This window comes from Olea europaea, unplaced genomic scaffold, assembly GCF_002742605.1.
Source record: "Olea europaea var. sylvestris unplaced genomic scaffold, O_europaea_v1 scaffold138, whole genome shotgun sequence".
Classification (NCBI taxonomy): Eukaryota; Viridiplantae; Streptophyta; class Magnoliopsida; order Lamiales; family Oleaceae; genus Olea; species Olea europaea.
In genome coordinates, this window is record NW_019231313.1 from 88,423 (window position 1) to 108,734 (window position 20,312).

General features: G+C 33.5%; 1 protein-coding gene across 1 annotated transcript; it reads left to right on the forward strand.

Moving 5' to 3' along the window:
• The first annotated feature begins 15,206 nt into the window (after positions 1-15,206).
• Positions 15,207-20,041, forward strand: LOC111375465 (endoglucanase 6-like). The gene is made up of 8 exons (XM_022998291.1): positions 15,207-15,615; positions 15,743-16,156; positions 16,936-17,025; positions 17,452-17,616; positions 17,914-18,198; positions 18,404-18,752; positions 18,848-18,922; positions 19,275-20,041. The coding sequence occupies exons 1-8, from the start codon at positions 15,403-15,405 to the stop codon at positions 19,571-19,573; spliced, it is 1,890 nt and encodes a 629-aa protein (XP_022854059.1). The 5' UTR covers positions 15,207-15,402; the 3' UTR covers positions 19,574-20,041.
• The last annotated feature ends 271 nt before the right edge of the window (positions 20,042-20,312 follow it).

A 20,312-nucleotide genomic window follows, 5' to 3' on the forward strand; every position in this document is an offset into this window, starting at 1 on the left:
TACCAAAACACCCCCCCCCCCCCAACCCCCCTCCAATTCTACGTAACCATATTCCACAAAAATTCCAAATCCACTAATCCAAAAAATAGCAAATCACCTCCACAGTTCATTCACCTTCATACCTCATTCTGCAAAATCCATATTTCGCATATCAAATCAATGATCTTTATCATTGAATGTTGAAAATATTGGGATTTTTGGCAATGGATGTATGAAACCCTTTTGAAGGAGTGGAAAAGCACAACTCGAGGAAAGATTAGCACAAAAGTTTATAATGCTTCAAACTATAATCGTGAAATATGTGGTAAGTGCAGTATTCTTGTATTTGGTTTTCCAGATGTATCACTTAGAATCGGAATAATATAGTTTTTAATGTATTATGCGAACACGAATATACATATCATTGCACAATGATGAATTTAGCATACTTTTATGACCTCCGTACACGAACAAGAGATGGCACGAAGAATATACCCACCAAATAATAATTGTGATTATGTTTTTTCTTAAATTATTTACTCAAAATATGTAGTGCAATATATTGTTTTTTTTGTTCGAAATGATTTGTCAAAAAACTCATTTTTAGATAATAACATACGATGCTGTTTATATTGGGTAATGTTGTTGATATTCACAAGTTTTTTATTTTATGCATCTGTACAATTCCAAATTGATGTCTTATTTTCATTTAGGTGCATAATGACTTCATTACTTTCATGTAGATGTCGAATGTACATGGTTAGTAATAACAATTGAATTTTTAGTTTTTTTTCTTTTGTTCAATTATTTTTGCCCAATGTAATGTAACCCAATATTCAGTTGTGTTATATACGCATATCTTGTAGAGTTCACGGGATGCGTAACATTACGTAGTCATATAATTTCTTACTATTCATCTTTAGTACATATCTTGATATCAAACAAGTGTGTGTGACATTAGGAATTGCACCAGATTATTAGACATCATTATGCGTGACCCCCTTCCTTTTTCTGCGTTCATCAATATATCCACACCAAATATGTATATCTTATGTGTAAATTCTCCGAATACGTACAGTTCATTGCCATGCTACTTGTTACTTGAGATCATTGTCATCTTTGAATCTGGCCTTTGCTATGGCAACTTGGAAGCAACAACCTGATATTCATCATTCCATCACAATGTGTTTGAATCGCATGTCACGAGACTCACGAATACATTAGTGCAATCCATTTTTCTACATACATTCAAACCATGAAATCTATAATATAGAATTTTTCATACAATTAATGCAATCCATTTTTCTGCATTCATTTCAATTTGTAATGCATATTTTTTTTACAAAACAGAATTCAGGAGATGTTGTGCAACATGATGAAATTTACATATGTAAATTACTAAATTCGAAACTCAATTATCAGTTGGAAACATTGTAGATAATTAATAAACGAACAAATCCACGGTGCGAGGGAAGAAAAATAATCTGTAATATCATATTCGAACTAGTGAAATCCATCCTAAACAAAAAACTTACTTCATCAACGTGAAGGATGCAGAATATTATCCGGACAATCGGAATGCCTAAAGGATAGCAGATTGCAGTTGAAAGTTGGATTTTCATACATCAAAATTGTATGACGTTGTTAAAAGATTAATTATTAATCACCGTAAGTAAATGCCATCCTTGCAGTTGACATGATACGTAATATAATAAATTTGTAAAATATATAGAATGTTATTACAAAATAGAATGTTTTTGTGCAAGATGATGAAATTTCCATTAATCATTCAATTTCTAAATTCAAAAACATTCTAGAAAATCAATAAGTGAACAATTAACAGGGAAAGGTGTGAGTTTATTAGTATTTGTGAGTTTTTCAAAATATATGGATAAAAAGTGACTTGAATATTTATAGATTGCATATAAAAATGAGCCCTAGACATTAACAGGGAAAGGTGTGAAAAAATTGAGTCGAATTGATGAATATAAAATCAAATTGCATAAATTGACAAACTTTTAATTATTTCTAAAAAAGAAGATCGTGGAGCACCGTCTTAGAACGCAAATATTTCTTCCGTCAATCAAGCCAATATCACATGGGTGGTTCCCTAAATTGTTGGCGCACATGCGCCGTGCTTTGAAAATTTGACCACCAATGGGTTCAAGAGTACACTAATTAATGCAGAATAGGAGAGTAATGAATATGACATAATAATGAATTAAGCCAGTCTGACCGGCTAAAAAATAGGAATTCAAAAACAGACTGATTTGATAGAAAGTGGTTAGTTTTCGTTTTGTTTAATTTTTCGAAGTGTTCAATCATATTTTGACACGTGTTTACCCTGTTTTTGAGCTTATTTTCGTATCATTGTTACATAATAATTGTGATATTTATTTTAGTTTTTTGTGCTTTAGATTAAAAAATCGGAGTAAAAAAACTCGAGTACTCGACCAGCAAAAGAAAATAGGAAAGCAGAAAAAATAAATAAACTATTAAATTATTAAATGACATTATTAATACACTTCTTGGACTTTGGACCCACCAAACACAGACATTATAGAAGCATCCGACGGTTCAGATTCTTAATACATGAGCCTTATGTTTGTATTTGTCTACTTCCATGAACATCCATTTCTTATTCACATGGCTTGGAATTAACATTGATAGTAGAAAGACTCCTAATTAATGTCACGTTGAATATGTGGATAAATGAGTCAAATTACAAATAAATTATTATTCAAATTTTTAAAAAATTTAATAGGACGAATAAGCATATCATATGTCATTTTTTTATGAAGTACAAACCCACTAAATGAAATGAAAATGACTTCTTTGCAAAAATTGTATTAATATTGTGCCATGAGCAAGTTTGCATAGAACTTACCTTTAAATTACCTTATAAGGAAATACTATCTGGAAAAAGATATATGTACCGAAGGAGGTTACTGAACCGTGTCCCTCCCTTCTCACAAAACACGCAGGTCCCACATGTATTTAAAAAATTCGAGACGTGGTCCCTATTCTCTATTGTGAGTAGTAAGTAAAAGATTAGGTAAAATATTTAGGTACATTTAGCATGGTTCATAGTGTTTATATGTGCGTTCATAATAAGGGTAGTCTTCAAGCAAGTAGATACATGAAACGATCGTACTTAGCGTTTACAAATGGACATGTGTATCAAGCTTTTATTATAACGATATGGAACATACCCATAATTTATTTGACGAGAAAATTACTGATCACACTTAGAGTTATCAATTGGGTTCGCCGGTTAGCCCCAAAAAAGCTCGAGACGGCTTGACTCGAGACTCGGGCCGAGCTCAATTGTGAGGTTCTAGGAAAAATCGAGCCATCCCGTGTGGCTCGGGCCTTATTTAAAAAAAGAAAGAAAGAAAGAAAAAAAACGAAAATAGGGCAGTAGAACAAGGCAGGTAGCGACTGCCTTTGTCATATATAATAATTAAGAGAGAGAGAAATCAAGAGTCGAAAGTTGGGGCCAAGCCTTTTTTTTAGCCGAACTTTTGCTCGGTTCGGTTCAGGCTCGGAAAAAGCCCGTTTGATTTTACTCGAGTTGAATCCGAACCTTAAGTTTAGGCTCGCAAACCGACTCGACTCAACTCGTTGACATCCTTAGTCACATTGGAGCTTGACTTACAGTTTCCTGAATTTTGTTCCACAGGAAATGAATATGGCTATGTTTGAGCCACATTTTTTCAAAAAAAATACATTTTTAAACAGTGATTTGACATCATTTTATTCACACATTCTTTAATAAAATAATATTACACGCAAATTCAAAATATTTTTTTATTTTTTAACTACACATTTTTTAATCAACACTATTAAAAAATATATTCTTAAGAATATAATGTGGTTCAAACAATGGTTATAAATATGTTATTTATACCCAAAAAAAAGGTCATTTGGCCCTGAAAAACTTGTTCTGTCTCTAGAAACTGTTGCTTCTGCAAATGGAAGATTGCAAGTAGCTAGTTACAAATAAGACTGGTCCCAAAAATATAGAGGGAGCTTTATATCCCAGGGATTCGGCTGTCGGCCTTTCAATTTCATAATTAATTTAAAAGATTTGGATTTTTATTTTTTAATAGTCAAAGTATAAACAGATTATATCTACGAAATATTGCATGAAAATAGTAGAAATGATTTTTGAATATTGTGGGGCTCCATGTTCTGGTTTTCTTGTGCATGTAGTTTCATGTTACATCTTATCCAATGTGCGAGTATGCAAGTAGATCATAAGTGCATGCATTGAAAGAGAGAATAAGTGATTTGGTTGAGAATTAGTATTTCTGCTAGGCGCCGAAGTGTGACGCCATAGCAAAAAGAGCCTACCTAATTAGGATTATTTTGGAGGGAGGAAAAAAAATAAAATTAACATTAGTCTCATGCCTGCAAGTCATTCTTGTTAATTAACGACAGAAAGCAAAAAGGAACTAAATAGAGGAGTGACAGATTTTAAAGGAGTTGAGCATTCATTTATTTATCTTCTACCAAACACTTGGAGGGTGTTTGAGCCCAATTTTTATGAAAAAAATGTATTTTAGAATGGTAGATTGATGAGAAATGTATGGTTGAAAAATAAGGAAATTTTTTTTATTTACATATAATATTATTTTAATAAGGAATGTGTTGATCCCAAAGGCGATGCAAGATTAAGACTTAATAGCAATAATGAAATATTCAAGATCGCACTACGAGAACAAAATTAAAGTAAAGTAGAAAAAGAGAAACTAAGTAGAGGGACGATGAAATTTATTAAACCGACAATACAGAGAGAATAATACAGGACAACAATAATGTTTCGTCTAAAACTGACAAAGGAGTCTCTAATTTATAGGACACATCCATAAACTTAATGGAGTCCTAAAAGATAAGAAAATATACTTCAATTAGGTTAAACCGCGTAAAAGGAAAAAAAATCATGGATGTAATTTGATTTCTTTCCAAATTCAAGTCAAACGTGATCTTCCAAGATTTCAACCCAATTTTGAGGTATTAAACCTAACAATCTCCACATTAACTCAAAATTCTGGTGTAACAAACTAAACTTCAAAATTTCAAATCCATCTGCTTCGAAATGAACTAATCAATCTCCTCAATACAATAATTGAAATCTCCACCATCGAACCATGATCCTCTACACGGACGCACAAGCGACACCAGAACCCAAACCCTGGGTTCCCAAAATTTCACCAAAAAATTACTGTTGACCAAATAGAGTCAAAGTACACCCTGTAGCGGAAACCATACCACATGCTGAATCAGAAGGCCCTTGTTAAAATTGTCACCTTCAACGTCCCCTAAAGCATTCCAGACATTATTGACACCGCCGTACCTACGCTTAATGAGTCCAACTGTAACAACTGAGCACAGTGTATCCACTAAAATTGGTGCCAAAGCAAAATTACCAACGCTTTCCTTAGCAGTGTTGTTAACCAACTAAGAGCTCGTCACAAGAGGTACTGTACCAAACTGAACTTCCACCACAGTACTGAACTTGTCCAAATGTCTCTTAATTAGTTCTGCACTTTCCTACAATATGTACAACTGGAATCTCTTTTGTCCCTCCAGTACAACTTGGACACCCCTTCGAACTTTCAAGACTCCACTTCCACCAAAGAATTTATACCCTTTTGCATCCAAGGTACTCAGCGATAAAAGATTCCTTGTCAAGTCTGGAACATGGCGAACCTGATCAAGTGTCCTCACTGGCCCATCTTGTAGCCTCAATCTAATCCGACTCATTACTACAATTCGACAAGATTGGTTGTTTCCCATGACAACTCTACCTTGCTTTACCGTCTCAAATGTCTGAAGTAAAATCCTATTGGGACAAATATGATACGAACATGCAAAATCCATAATCCACTCCCCATGTTTGGATTCCCCGTTAGATACAGCCAACATTACATCTCCATCATTCGAAAAATTCTCAACAATATTAGTCTCGTTATCTAATTGCCCCGCATGATTTGAATGTAAATCACCTTTACCCTACAACTTGTCGCAATCTTTTTTAATGTATTATTTCCTCTCACAGTAATAACAATACACATTGCTTACCTCACCTTCGATCTACCCCTCTATCAATCACCATGAGTAACTAGAGCATCTCTACCCCCAGATGTAGGATCTCCAACCAACAGTTCCATCTTCTCCTTTGAGAACAGGGCATCATATACCTCCTCAATGGTCAGCGTGTCATGATATACAATATAGTATCACGAAATGACGAAAAAGAACTGGGTAGCGAAGACAATAGGATCAATGCCAGATCCTCTTCATCATATTTTATATCCAACGTCTCGAAATTTGCAACAATTTCCTTGAACACAGCAAGATAGTCCCGCAGTGACCCTCCTTCCGCCAAGCGATGGAAATACAGCTTCTGCTTTAGAGGCAGTTTGCTCGTCAGACTCTTTGTCATGCACAACTGCTCCAACTTGAGCCACAAAGCAGCTGTCGTCTTCTCTTTCAAGATATCTTGTAGAATATTGTTGGATAAGTGAAGATGAATTTGCGCTAGAGCCTTTCGATCCCTCCGTTGTTTCTCCTCCACAAACAAATTTGCTTGCATCCTCTCAAAACCCAGCAAAGTATCGTCAAGATCCATCTGCGTCAACACTGTCCTCACCTTTTACTTGCCACAACAAAAATCTTGTATTGCGATTCAGCAGCGAAATTTCATAATTCAACGAAATCATCCTTGAAAAATCTCAATCAAATCACGAAGAACCTACAACATGGGCTCTAATACCACTTGTTGATTCCAAAGGCGATGCAAGATTGAGATTTAATGGCAATAATGAAATATTCAAGATCGCACTACGAAAACAAGATTAAAGGAAAGTTGAAAAAGAGAAACTAAGTAGAGGAACAATGAAATTTATTAAACCGACAATATGGAGAGAATAATACAAGACAACAATAACGTTTCGTCTAAAACTGACAAAGGAATCTCTAATTTATAAGCCACGTCTATAAACTTAATGGAGTCCTAAGAGGTAAGAAAATATAGTAGAATTAGGTTAAACTGCGTAAAAGGAAAAAATCTTGGATGTAATTTGATTTCTTTCCAAATTCAAGCCAAACGTGATCTTCCAAGATTTCAACCCAATTTTGAAACATTAAACCTAACTGAATGTGTGGTTGAAAAGAAAAGAGAAAAAAAAAAATATTTTGAAAAAAATTGAAATCAAACAGAGTCTTAATTTATTATCACCGAGGCCACTATATGGAGTTTCCACCAACGGTATAAACATAAAAATAGGAACATGAACCCATTAAATCCTTAAAAAGTGTTCAACGTGCCAACTAGCCAAAGATTTGGTAAATAATCCATGCAGCAGGCAACGTATTCCATAATAATTTAAAGACTAAATCAACCAAAGGAAATGGACATCTAGCACTGAAGGCCACGACAACTAATAAAATATGAAGGAAATATAAATCAACTTTTAACATTATATTTCGGTGATACTAAATATATTATTGTAGATCAAAATTATCATTAAATTTTTATAGATGACAAATTTATTATCTATTAAAAGAAATCTAATGCGCGTTTAAGAAAATTTAAGCATAAATGCCCACTATCAAATATTAGATAAATAATTAAATCACTTGCCAACCTCCCCGAATGTAGTATTTTTGTGCCATAATTAGCACTAACCTTGTTTGACTCTCGTTAAATTAAAATTCTTTATTTTTTATACTCATTTTCAATCACACATTCACCTAATAAAATATTTTGCATCCGAATTCAATTTATTTATTTTATTATTTTTTTTTACACATTTTAACCACACATTCTTCAAAAAATCACTATTCAAAACATCATTTTTTCCAATTTCTCTTTATAATGACCATCAAATAGGGGTTAAATCAACTTGACATTTTGTTATTAAATAAAATATAAAAATATTCCTAATTTCAATCTTTAATTGCTTAAATTACAAGACAAAATTAATTCACACGTGTAATGCAATTTAGCAGCTTCCCGGAAGACATGCCATCTTGTAGTTTGCAATATGCACCCTTTAATTATTAACAAAAAAAATAATTACTAATTAAAAGTACAAATGCATGGACTTAAACGATCTAAAAAAATACAGTAAATCTAGGGAATTGAAGTTTAACGTTCCAACATTAAGTCAAAATTGGAGACCCAAAATGATCATCGATCAAATTTTGATTATTATAAGATTGAAATACCTAAAATCTTGAGCAAAATTTGACTTTATATTAGTTTAAATAAAATGTAAAAATTACGACAACGTGCAAATTTAACTAATAAATCTGCAAATTTAGGCAAGATCTCTCGTTTTTTGTTTCAAATTAAGGAATCAGATTAGTTTTAAACGAAATTGTTGACTGAGATAATGAGCAAGCTCAACTAATAAAGTATAAATTTATACAAGAATTCCTCGCTATTTGTTTGAATTTCAAATACTTAACAGTTTCAATAATCAATTGGATTAAACAAAAGTAAAAACTATGCTAGAATAACATACAAATTGACCAAATAAAATTTACGCAACATTCCTCTTTGTTCATTTGAAATTCAAATGCCCAATGTTATAAAGAATCAACTTTGTTCTATATTAGAAGTAAAATTATGAGTATTATATATATATAGAATTTAATCGTTCTTAATAAGTCAGATTTTCTAAAAATTGGCTCCCAAAAAGTACACTTGTTCAATGCTTTTTGACTCGGACTTGTTCTAAAAAATTGAGGCATTGCAAAAAAGTGCGTGCTAATTGAACTAATAAAATTGTTAATATTAGGCAACATTCCTCTTTGTTTATTTGAAATTCGAATACCTAATACTTTCGACAATCAATATAGTCAAATTAGCCATGTGAAGTGGGAATAGTTTGAACTTTGAACCATCCATTTCGTTAGTGTGAATGTCCAAGATTTCAGAAAACACGGCCAAATTCTTAAAGGAACAAAAGGTGGAAAATGTACTCATTTTAGAGACAAACCTTGCTCATTCTCCACCACTCCACCCCCACAATATTTCTCATCACAATACCACTCCATTATTCCTAATTCAATTCATTATTTTTAGGAATACACTCATTTCCATTCCCCAAACATCATTCTATTCATTTTTTTATTGTTGCATTTAAGTTTCAAATTGTTTTATCGTTCAATTGCCCTTCAAATACACTTAACTAGAGCATGTGACCCATTCTTTCAATGGTATTTCTATCTATTCATAGCTTAAACTACGATTCTAAGTGACTATTTGACAAAAAGTTGAACACTTTCCAAAACCCTTGTAATTTTGGTAGGGGCGAAAATGTCAAAAAATGAAAGATGAGGATGTTTTCCACAATAAACTTGAAAGGTAGGGACGTTTTGTGTTAATTACCCTTTGAAATAAAGTTTGATTATTTATAAATGGATCCAAATGTGACTTGTTAGTTATGTCTTACGAAGATTTTTTTATCACATTTATTCCAATTGTCTCTTTCTTATTTTCTTGTAAGTAGTTGTAGGCCAAAGACGCACACATTCATGATTACGTGTCATATAAAAACCTTCGACGAAGTATCTCTCAATGAATGTTGAAGGCACTCTTCACAGAATTATGCTATTTATATATTCTTGGATGATATCTTTGGTTATAGCGCATGCTGTCAAAATTTGTGTCATCGATTATTTTAAGTTTGTTAATATTAAGAGCAAAAATGTCGATCACTTTACACAATGTCAATTAAATTGTCAACCAGAATGTACAGGAAATTGTTCTTCAAAAGGGAATGGGTATTGAAATTACAAGGATTTTGAACTTATACTTGCCGATCCTTTTGATAAACACTGGCTGGGCAGGCTGATGGAGATAAAATAAAAAATAATAAAAAAAAATAAATAATAGCAACACTCAGCTCCTAGTGGGAATCATTGCCGTGGCCAGGCCGTAAAAAAAACCGGTGCCAGCCGGTAATCACGGATACTTGATACTTGTCTATTTGACTTACGCGTGACTTGTTAGCAGATTCCGTGATACACTTTCTCCAAGAAAAAATAATATTTCTGATTAATTTAAATTCAATTTTCAGCTTTTTAGAAAGTGTAATAGAATTTTCTTTTTCGGCGTTTGGCCTTTGATTTCGGTTGTGATTTGAGGATAAAGTGTTTCCGAGTGGGACTCACCTCTTGACTCAGATACTCTTGGTTTTGGCTTTTTAGCCAATTCCATGATTATTCGAATAACAAATGTTACGTGATCACGATTAGAAGTATAAAGTTTATCGAGTTTGAACAATTTAGTACATAAAAGTACGGTCCAAATCCAATCCGAACCAACTCTTGATAATTTGTGCTGAGTGCAATGCAAGTTAGACAAGAATAGCCATATTTAAAATAAAAATAAAAAATAAAAAATCCATATGCAAACTTAATGAAAAAGATATATTAGCTCATAAGTCCTGTATGACTTGATTTACACCATATATAGAAAAATTGTACCTGCAAGTTCATGGGACACAAACTATAACATACTCGAGCCTCTATTTGTAGTAGAATTATATTTAGAACCTCTAGATAACTTGAAACAAATGTACGATGATTTACCGTCGAGGTTCCTTCAATTTTCAAGTTAGAAGTTATTCTTTGGATGATAAATGAACGAGTTTATTTATATTTGTGTATGATATCTTTCTGTTTATAGGTTCATTGTAATAATTTAAATAATATTTTTACTTTCTAAAAAGTGTTAAAAGCAAAATAGAGTCTTCATTTCTTTTCCGGCATCAGGCCGTTGATTGCGGTTGAGATTTGAGAATAATTTGTTTCTTAGGAGGGACCACCTGTTAGCCAAGATAATGACTTTTTTAACCTCTTTGGCTTTCTTTGGTACTTTTGTAGCTTTTAACTTTTACTTTTAGAAAATATTATCTCATTTCGATCAGAATGGTCAAAATACTTTCGGTCATAAAGGCTTGTATAACTCGGCAAATAACTGCTTGTTTGGCTAAGCTGTTGAATGCTTATAAGCAGTATATTGTGTGATATACTTTGAAAAATCTGTGTTTAAAATGCTCAATCAATTTATAAGTTTGAAAAATCTATGCCAACAGGCTTTTACAGTCAAGACTCGAACGATAAGATGAACTATACAATCGTAATTTTTATTTTTAAGTTTTTGTTTATTGGTGATGAGAGTTAATTTGGGTTACATAAAAGTTAATGTAGGTTTGATGAGATTTTTCAAGATGTAATTAAGATTGGTAGGAAGATTTTTCTTAGTCTTCAAAGATCCATCCGTGCGTAAATCGTGTAAAATACAAAGATTTGCATATTTTATATTGAGATCTCCCGACTCAAAATTGGGGTTAATAATTTTTTTTAACGTTGTCAACAGGATTATTATAATTTCAAATAACTTTCATCTCAAGTAATTCATGGCTTTTCAAAAAAAGTAATTCATTTATAGTCTTACCAACAAAACAATTATATATTTTAAAACTTATAAGCAAAATAATTTCTTAAGGATAGTTATTCTCACACCACATTCTTTTATTATGTGTACCATATTTTAATTATAATGTTGATCCTCTTTTTCCATTTTTCTTTTCCCCTCATTTTTACCCTTATGCCCTCGATTTTGTTTCGTGGCACTTTTATCCTTAACTCGCAATTAAATTAGCAAGTGTTGCCTCTATAAAGATTTTTATCCAAATTTTTTGTATTTATTATTTATTACTTATTTAAAATACAAGAAATAAATTATCTTTTCCTGTCCTCCTAATGAATTTTTTTGGATGGAAATCGTCTTCATAACAATATATACAAATTAATAGAAGGTTGAAGGTAAGATTGTGATGAAAAATTATGAATATAAGTGTAAAAATAAGCAAAATTAGAATACATTCATTGAAATTAATGTGTAGTGCTGTATTGTGAATATAATTATTTGTTTTTCCTTAATTTAGTCTCTTGCACTAGGCACGCTTTAGAAAGATAGTTGTGTTACAATGACAGGGTTTCAATTCAGATTTTATATCCAGACAACACGTGTCATGCAGTGATTGGAGAGTTAGAAAAAGAAAAGAAAAAACAAGGGAGCAGGCGCTGTCATGCACCGTCTGGATCCAAAGTCGGGTTTTTAACCCTGTTAGAGCAGCTTTTTCCTAAAGATATTACAATTTTATTGTTCGTTTTGAGTTGGACCGGCTGTGAAGTAAAAAAAAAAATGTTTACTGTTTGAAGGGAGCAGGCGCTGTCATGCACCGTCTGGATCCAAAGTCGGGTTTTTAACCCTGTTAGAGCAGCTTTTTCCTAAAGATATTACAATTTTATTGTTCGTTTTGAGTTGGACCGGCTGTGAAGTAAAAAAAAAAATGTTTACTGTTTGGTGTCGGTGGTCAATATAAAATGTTGATGCCACAGAGAAAATTTATAATGGTTGTATGTGTTATTTGTCGGGCTGTCGAATGGTGCAAACTAAAGACCAGGTGGGACGGGTAGTTTTTCTTGATAATCATATTTCAAAAATAATTTAAGAGACAAAATATATTAGGTGATTCCCACGTGGTGAAAACAAATTATGACCATTTATCTAATTTTTAGAATGTTGCAATTAAAAGTTGAGAAAGAAAAATCACGAGGAAGTTACTTTTAGTTAGCTTCCTCAAATTATGTTTAAAAGAAATTTCATAATCTTAAAAATAATTTTTCGAACGCTATTTAAAACTCTATTTCTTTTGATTTTCACCAAGATTAGTACACAAAACTTTTATAGATCTACATTTTTTGGAGATTTATTATCACGTTTTATATATCAAGACTCTAATACCGCCGAAAGACCCAAAAATAAAAAAACGATTGATTAATCACAGAAGGCTTAAAGTGCAGAAGATAAAATTGTAGAAAATTAAACCAAGAACATAAGGGTTTTTTCGATCTAAGCCCCAAATGTTCGATAATCGATTTTAAGAACATGTTTGGCCCTGTTCTTGCCAAATTTTAATGGTTGAAATAGTGTTTTTTTGAATAATGTATGATTGAAAAAGAATGAAAAGTTTTTGATTTACGTGTAATATTATCTTATGAAAAATTATGTGATTAAAAATAAAAGAGAGAAAAAGAATGAGAATGAGAATGAGGATCAAACGAGGGCTAACATCTAATCCCTTGTTGAACATCCACAAAAGAGAATAATGCTAATTAGCACTATACATGTCCAAAACAGCAATCAATTTTACAGAAATGTTCAAGAGATACAAATATCTAGCCGCAAAAGATTTATCTTTAAAAAAATTTAAATTATTCGAGTTACTGGTCACAGAAATCAAAGCGAACACACTTAACCCTTCTCTGAATTTACAATACAAGGAACAATATTTCCTCCATTGATTTCACCAAGAATCAAACTAAAAATCCGAAAGGGAGTAGAAAACTTGAATATCTTGAATGAGATTTTCGAAAGAGAGATGACGAGCCCTGAAAATGAAGTTGTGTGTCTCTCAAAACCAGATGCCAAATACAACCAAGTGAATGAACCAACGAAGCAAATGGAATGCTTTATTCTAAAGAAGAATTCTGAAGCTAGATCCAATAGCCAATAGTCAGCCACGTATCATCATTTGGTAGGAGGCACCACTAACAGAATCGCATTTCAGTGACACGAAGCACACTTCACTCGTGCACTTTCATAACACGATCAATAATACACGTCCTCATTAAGCATGACTATTAAAAAAACTCAATCACTTGCGGATTTTATTTTATTTTATTTTATTTTTTGGTCTAGTTCTATACAAATAACTGTGTAAAGGCGATGAATTGAATTGTTATTTAAGTGAAAAGGACAACTAAAAAATACTATCACATACTTTTTTCCAAGTTTATCATGTCCTATTTAAATTCAATAGAACTTGACAAAACTTACAAAAAATTGTATGAGGGCAAAATGGTAAATACATTATTTTAACAAAAAAAATAAATAAATAAAAATTATGGATCGAGTCCTATACTCCTATTCAATTCAACTAGAATAGGAAATATTCTTCCTCAAATTTAGTAGGTTCATCCAGTTTTATCGAATTTAATGAGTGATGTGAAAAAAATAAGTCGAATCATTATTGGACTGAACATGACCGCTAATAAATTTTACCGCATTTATTTAGTTCAACTGTAAGTTTAAAGATGGATCTTGCGATCTTCTACATTTTTAATAGAAAATTTAGAAAATGATTTAGCTCAATATTTCTAGTACAAAATTATTGACAATAGCACAATGGGGACACACAAGAGACATTTCTCCTTCTAACAACTCAATTTATTCTTACTCATTTTGGTAACTATCCAGTATCAACTAAGAAGGGTCAGTTAATCTTGCAATGCTGTCCTTATCATATTACTTAATTGATATTAATCTATTGGTCTGATTGGTCTGCAGCAGTAATTTGATTTGTAGCCAAATAAAATAAAGATTCAGCGCCGACCCTTCCTAGAAAAAGTGTACAACCAAAAGCACATGCCTATGCTCCCTCACGACATTATTGTTTTTCATAGTGTAATTGGGAGTATTAGTCCACAATCTACACACTTTGATATAATTTGGCTCCCAGCTTTTTTTTTTTTTATACACTATAATATCTTCTATATTTTAGTTTTAAAACGTCATTGATTCCAAACGAAAAGGAGTAAAATGGTAAACATAAATTTTTAATGAAAACATGAATGAAACGGGAGGAGATATCTCCACCTTTACATTTGATTCTTATCTAAAGTACGTTCTTGAATTGGATAAACAGATTAAAAACAATCCATTCCCCAACACTAGTCGAAAAAAAAAAAAAAACTATTTTACAAGGTTTGCTGAGGCCACTCCCTCTTTCCAAGGTCTATTACGTGCCTTTGAGCTTGAACAAGTTGAAGGTAAAAGAAGAAAAAGAAAAATGATGGCATTGGTGAAATTTTGATCATCTTTCTTTAGTTTTTTAAAGACAAAGTCTCTTCGCTGAATGAATACTAATGATACGAAAAAACTAGAAAATTAAGGACAGTACTGCAAGAAAATAATCTTAGGATCAAGTTGCAATAAAGACAATGAATGGGGACTAATAATACTATTTTCCCTTTTGAAAATACAGAAAATGAAGTGCATTTATTAATCTACCCATTTTCTGTATAATAATTCGGACCTTCCTTCCCTCCTCCCTCCATAAATACTGCCTTTTGCTCTTCTTCTTCTTCTCCCATTCCCATTCTCTCTCTTTCCATTCTCATTAGGTCTCGTTCTGTTCTGTTTGCGTTTATCAGAATTTTTAGCTGATAAACTAAACCAAAACATCCGCATTTTGTTAATACATAGACAAACACGCTTTGCTTTCACAGACCAGATCGTATAGGAAATATCACCTTAAACCCTTTTGTGTAATGGAGAAATCAATGGGACTCTGTTTTTCAATTGCGCCTCTGTTTTTATTACTAATTGGGATTCTTCCTTTGGCATTGGGTGGCCATGACTATGGAGAAGCTCTTACTAAGAGCATTCTCTTCTTTGAAGCTCAGAGATCTGGTTACTTGCCCAGTAATCAAAGAATCCAATGGCGTGGTAATTCTGGTCTCAGGGATGGAAAAATCAATGGGGTAGTTTTTTTCTGCTGATTTGCTTTTTAGTTCAAGTATATTACTGCAATTTCTCTCGTTTGTTCTCGTGTTAATCCTGATTAATGCTTGGACGTGGACTTAAAACAGTCGTTATAATTTTATGCAGGTGGATCTCGTAGGTGGATACCATGATGCAGGGGACAATGTCAAATTTGGGCTACCAATGGCATTCACTATTACAATGATGTCTTGGAGCTTAATAGAGTATGGAAGACAAATGGCTGCTGGTGGAGAACTTAACAATGCTTTGGATGCTATTAAATGGGGCACTGACTATCTAATCAAAGCCCACGCGGAGCCTAATGTTCTTTATGGAGAGGTTGGAGATGGAAACACAGATCACTACTGCTGGCAAAGACCCGAGGACATGACTACCTCTCGGGCCGCATATAAAATTGACCCGAGCAACCCGGGATCCGACCTTGCCGGTGAAACCGCTGCAGCCATGGCAGCTGCATCCATCGTCTTCCGCCGCTACAACCCGTCGTATGCTAAAGAGCTACTCGAACATGCCTACCAGGTTGGTTAATTAAGCACTCACTATATTTTTATTAGGTAGATTAGCTGATTAATAGTCAAATAGAATTAGCCTCGGTTTGACTCCCGGAAATGAAAAAGGATGTAATAATATCTTTTTGAAAAATGATTGGTTGGAAAAAAAAAGAAATTTTTTGGTTTTACGTGTAATATTATTTTATAAAAAATTGTATGATTAAAAATAGGAGAAAGAAAGATAAAAATTAATGGGGGTCAAATGGGCCTTAGTTATAGAGTCCCATTTTGAAGAGAAAATGTGTTTTGTACAATTTTTTAAAAAATGTATGATTAAAATATAATATTATTTTATTGAAAATCGTGTGATTAAAAATAATTTTGAAAAAATGAGTTTTTGAAAAAATAGGGTTTAAACAAGGGCATGATCGCTTTCTATTGTAGTGTTCTTCGCTGGGGTTTTACTGTGTTGGTTAGTGTGTTCCATGATTGGCGCATACTAGCAACTGGGGTGGGAAATAGTCGAGTATTTAATTTTTTATCGGGGAGGTTGTTGTCGGTACAGAATAGCATTTTGCCACAACGTTTATTAGCAAGTTAAAAAAATAATAATAAATAAATAAATAAAAGAAAACGGAGCGTAATTTAGCAACCTTCAGCAACTCCTGAATTTCTAAATAAATAATAAAGGAGAATTCTATATTACAAAAATTAAAAATTTCTATCTACATTCCTATTTTACCCTTCAATTTTAGCTATTTTTCATTTTTACCCTCCTTGCTAACAAGTGATTATTTTTTTATTCAGCTTTTTGATTTTGCGGACAAATACAGGGGCAAATATGACAGTAGCATTACATTAGCACAGAAGTACTACCGATCTGTCAGTGGATATGCTGTATGTGATTCCACCCCTTCTAATTAAACTTAATTTGGTTCCCAAACATGCGGAAAAAGTTGAATAAATGATCTGTCCCTGACCTTTAATGTGAGTAAGTTGAGTTCAATATGTAATGATGGAAACTGCAAATTTTCGTCCACTGGCTCTCGTGAAAATATGTTTCACTTCAAGTTTATGCTTGACACAAGTTAAAAAGCAAAATCTTTCTATACAAAATTGGACATGCGGACACACCACTGAGATTTAGACATACTCTTATTGAAGGTTGGGGACAACTTGTTCTTTAAAAAAGGTTGGAGACCAACTTCTTACTAGATCAATACAATCGCAGACCAGTAGTGAAACATTACTAATTATATATAAATAATTTCATTTATCAAAGATTGTTTCTAATTTTGATTATTTATCTATTTCTGGGTATAGGATGAATTGCTGTGGGCAGCTGCATGGTTGTACAAGGCATCAAACAATGATTACTACTTGAACTACCTCGGGAACAATGGTGATGCACTGGGAGGAACTGGTTGGGCCATGACTGAGTTTGGTTGGGACGTGAAGTATGCTGGTGTTCAGACATTAGTTGCCAAGGTAAATTTATGCTCGTGTTTGGCAAATTTACGTTTAAAATTTACTTATTTTGTCAAACTTACTTTTTTCACTAAACAATATTTTTAAAAGCAACATGGTATTAGGTATCAGAGTAGTCAAATATACTGATTTCAAGTCTATCACCTTCTAGTTCTAGACAAGGTGGTTTAACAATGCACGACACTAAAATATCCGTTCTTATAATGGGATTCACCATGTTGGTGCAATGGTCTGTATCTATGTATGGTTCTTGATTGGGCTTCTCTAGTAACTAATCCTAATAACATCTTCTTGCAGTTCCTAATGCAAGGAAAAGGTGGACATTACACCCCCGTGTTTGAAGAGTACCAGCAAAAAGCCGAGTACTTCATGTGCTCATGCCTTGGAAAGGGCTCCGCCAATGTTCAAAAGACTCCGGGAGGACTCATTTTCCGTCAGAGGTGGAACAACATGCAGTTTGTAACAAGTGCTTCGTTCCTTCTCACTGTCTACTCTGATTATCTATCCTCTGCCGGCAAGTCCCTCAAGTGCGTTTCTGGCTATGTTCCACCCTCTGAACTTCTTGCGTTTGCTAAATCTCAGGTGCAACTCTGCTCTGAATATGAGTAACTCTTTAATGCTATTTCAACAACCAAGCCCGTACCACCTTATTACGAGAAATTTTGCTATTTGATTTTGGTGTTGAACTTGGTTGTCGGTGAATTTTCCATTGAGGAGTATGACAAATATTCATGAAATTGAATTAACAAGGGGAAAGATTCTAATTCTTGTTTTTTGATCATGTAAGGTTGATTACATTCTTGGAGACAATCCAAGAGCCACAAGTTACATGGTGGGATATGGAAACAACTACCCACGCCAAGTTCACCATAGAGGTTCCTCAATTGTCTCCTTTAAGGTAGACCCTTCATTTGTTAGTTGCCGAGGAGGTTATGCCACTTGGTTCAGCAGGAAAGGAAGCGATCCGAATTTACTTACTGGTGCACTTGTTGGAGGACCTGATGCTTATGACAACTTTGCTGATCAAAGAGACAACTACGAGCAAACTGAGCCTGCTACCTACAACAATGCCCCCCTTATGGGCTTATTAGCAAGGCTACATGGTGGTCACGACGGATACAACCAGCTCCTTCCAGGTACGTTTAGTTCAATGACTTCGGTCCTTGCAAATTTGAAGTTTTGTCTAGTGTTCGCTCGCTAGATTTGAATAATTATGCATTGTCTATTTCAGTGGAACTTCCTGCACTTAAACCGGTTAATACTCAGCCGAAAGCAGCCCCAAAACCTAAAGTAACTCCAACACCAGGTAACATTCTGCTGCTTCAAGAAGGTGGTTCATTTTAACTTTCATTTTTTGGATTGGAATATTAGACACTGGGGAACCGGATTGACCTAATAATATATTCCTATAATGGGAGTCAGTTTTGGGGTGTGAGAGGCTTGAGGAGAACCTTGTACACTACTCCCTTGTAGTGAATACCTGCCGCAGAAACTAGCTGTAAATCCATTTGGTTCGGTTGCTTTGATTTTCATTCTATTTATTGCTCTCTCAAGATGGGATTGGGGCATAATTCGGAATACACATTTGGCATAAATTGTAGGATCAACATCTCTTTTTGCGAGGACACATCTAATGTGAAAAAAAACCTGTTTTGCAGCTTCATCTGCCAGTCCTATTGATATTGCACAAAAGGAGACAACTTCATGGGTTTCGAAAGGAAAAACTTACTACAGATACTCCACAATAGTAACCAACAAGTCTCCCAAGACCCTGAAAAATTTGAAGCTTTCGATTTCCAAGCTCTATGGTCCTATATGGGGTCTCACGAAGTCCAGTGATTCTTATTCGTTTCCAGCATGGATTGACTCGTTGCCTGCAGGAAAAAGCATCGAGTTCGTTTATATTCACTCTGCTTCTCCAGCAGAGGTCTCGGTCTCAAGCTACACTCTCGTCTAAGATAAGGAAAACAAGCTATTCTACATGAAGAAGATCACACAGCTTATATGAATTCGTAGTGCAACAATTGTGCAGTTATACAAGATTTAATCTTGAGTCGTGTTTTTATTTACTTGCTGTAAGATTCAATTGCCAGTTAATTTGTGATACAGTAGGTCGAAGATTGGAAGAAGAAAGGAGTGAAGAGACAATATAAAAGGGGTGCTCATCCTCTTTCTTCTCCACTTCATTAGAAACAGATAGATCGAGAGACATAAACTGAGAATGAGAAGTAAGAAGATAAACTTCTCTGCAGAATTTAGAAGTCCTTTTTTTCCTTGCATTCACTCCTTTTGTGTTGTGATGTTGTAAGCTTTACGACATTTCTCTTTTTCAATATGGATACAAGTAATGCAAAATTATGCGTAATTTAGCGGCTTTTGTATTGTTCTATCTTGAATATTAATGTTCTCTTAGTGTTTCCGTCAACATTAGAGTGAAAATTTGCATTATCTTTTAATATAATTATTTTGGTTGTTCTCGTGGTTTGAAATTGAGGAACTCGTATTGTTTTGAGACGAAGCTAAGCCAATATATAAAAAAAGTGGAAATTATCAAAATAGTCAATTTTTAACTTTGCATTTACAATTATGTTACTTTTTTTTTGGCATTGCAAGAATGTCAATTTTAGACATATTTGCCCCTCTAAAGAATCTCAAATACCCTACAGGTCCTAATGAAATGAGAAATGACCAATGGA

Coding starts and splice junctions, on each gene's coding strand:
- LOC111375465 (XM_022998291.1), top strand. CDS start 15,403: ATGGAGAAATCAATGGGACTCTGTTTTTCAATTGCGCCTCTGTTTTTA. Junction 17,026..17,451: donor GATCTGTCAGTGGATATGCT/GTATGTGATTCC, acceptor TTCTGGGTATAG/GATGAATTGCTGTGGGCAGC. Junction 18,753..18,847: donor ATACAACCAGCTCCTTCCAG/GTACGTTTAGTT, acceptor TGTCTATTTCAG/TGGAACTTCCTGCACTTAAA.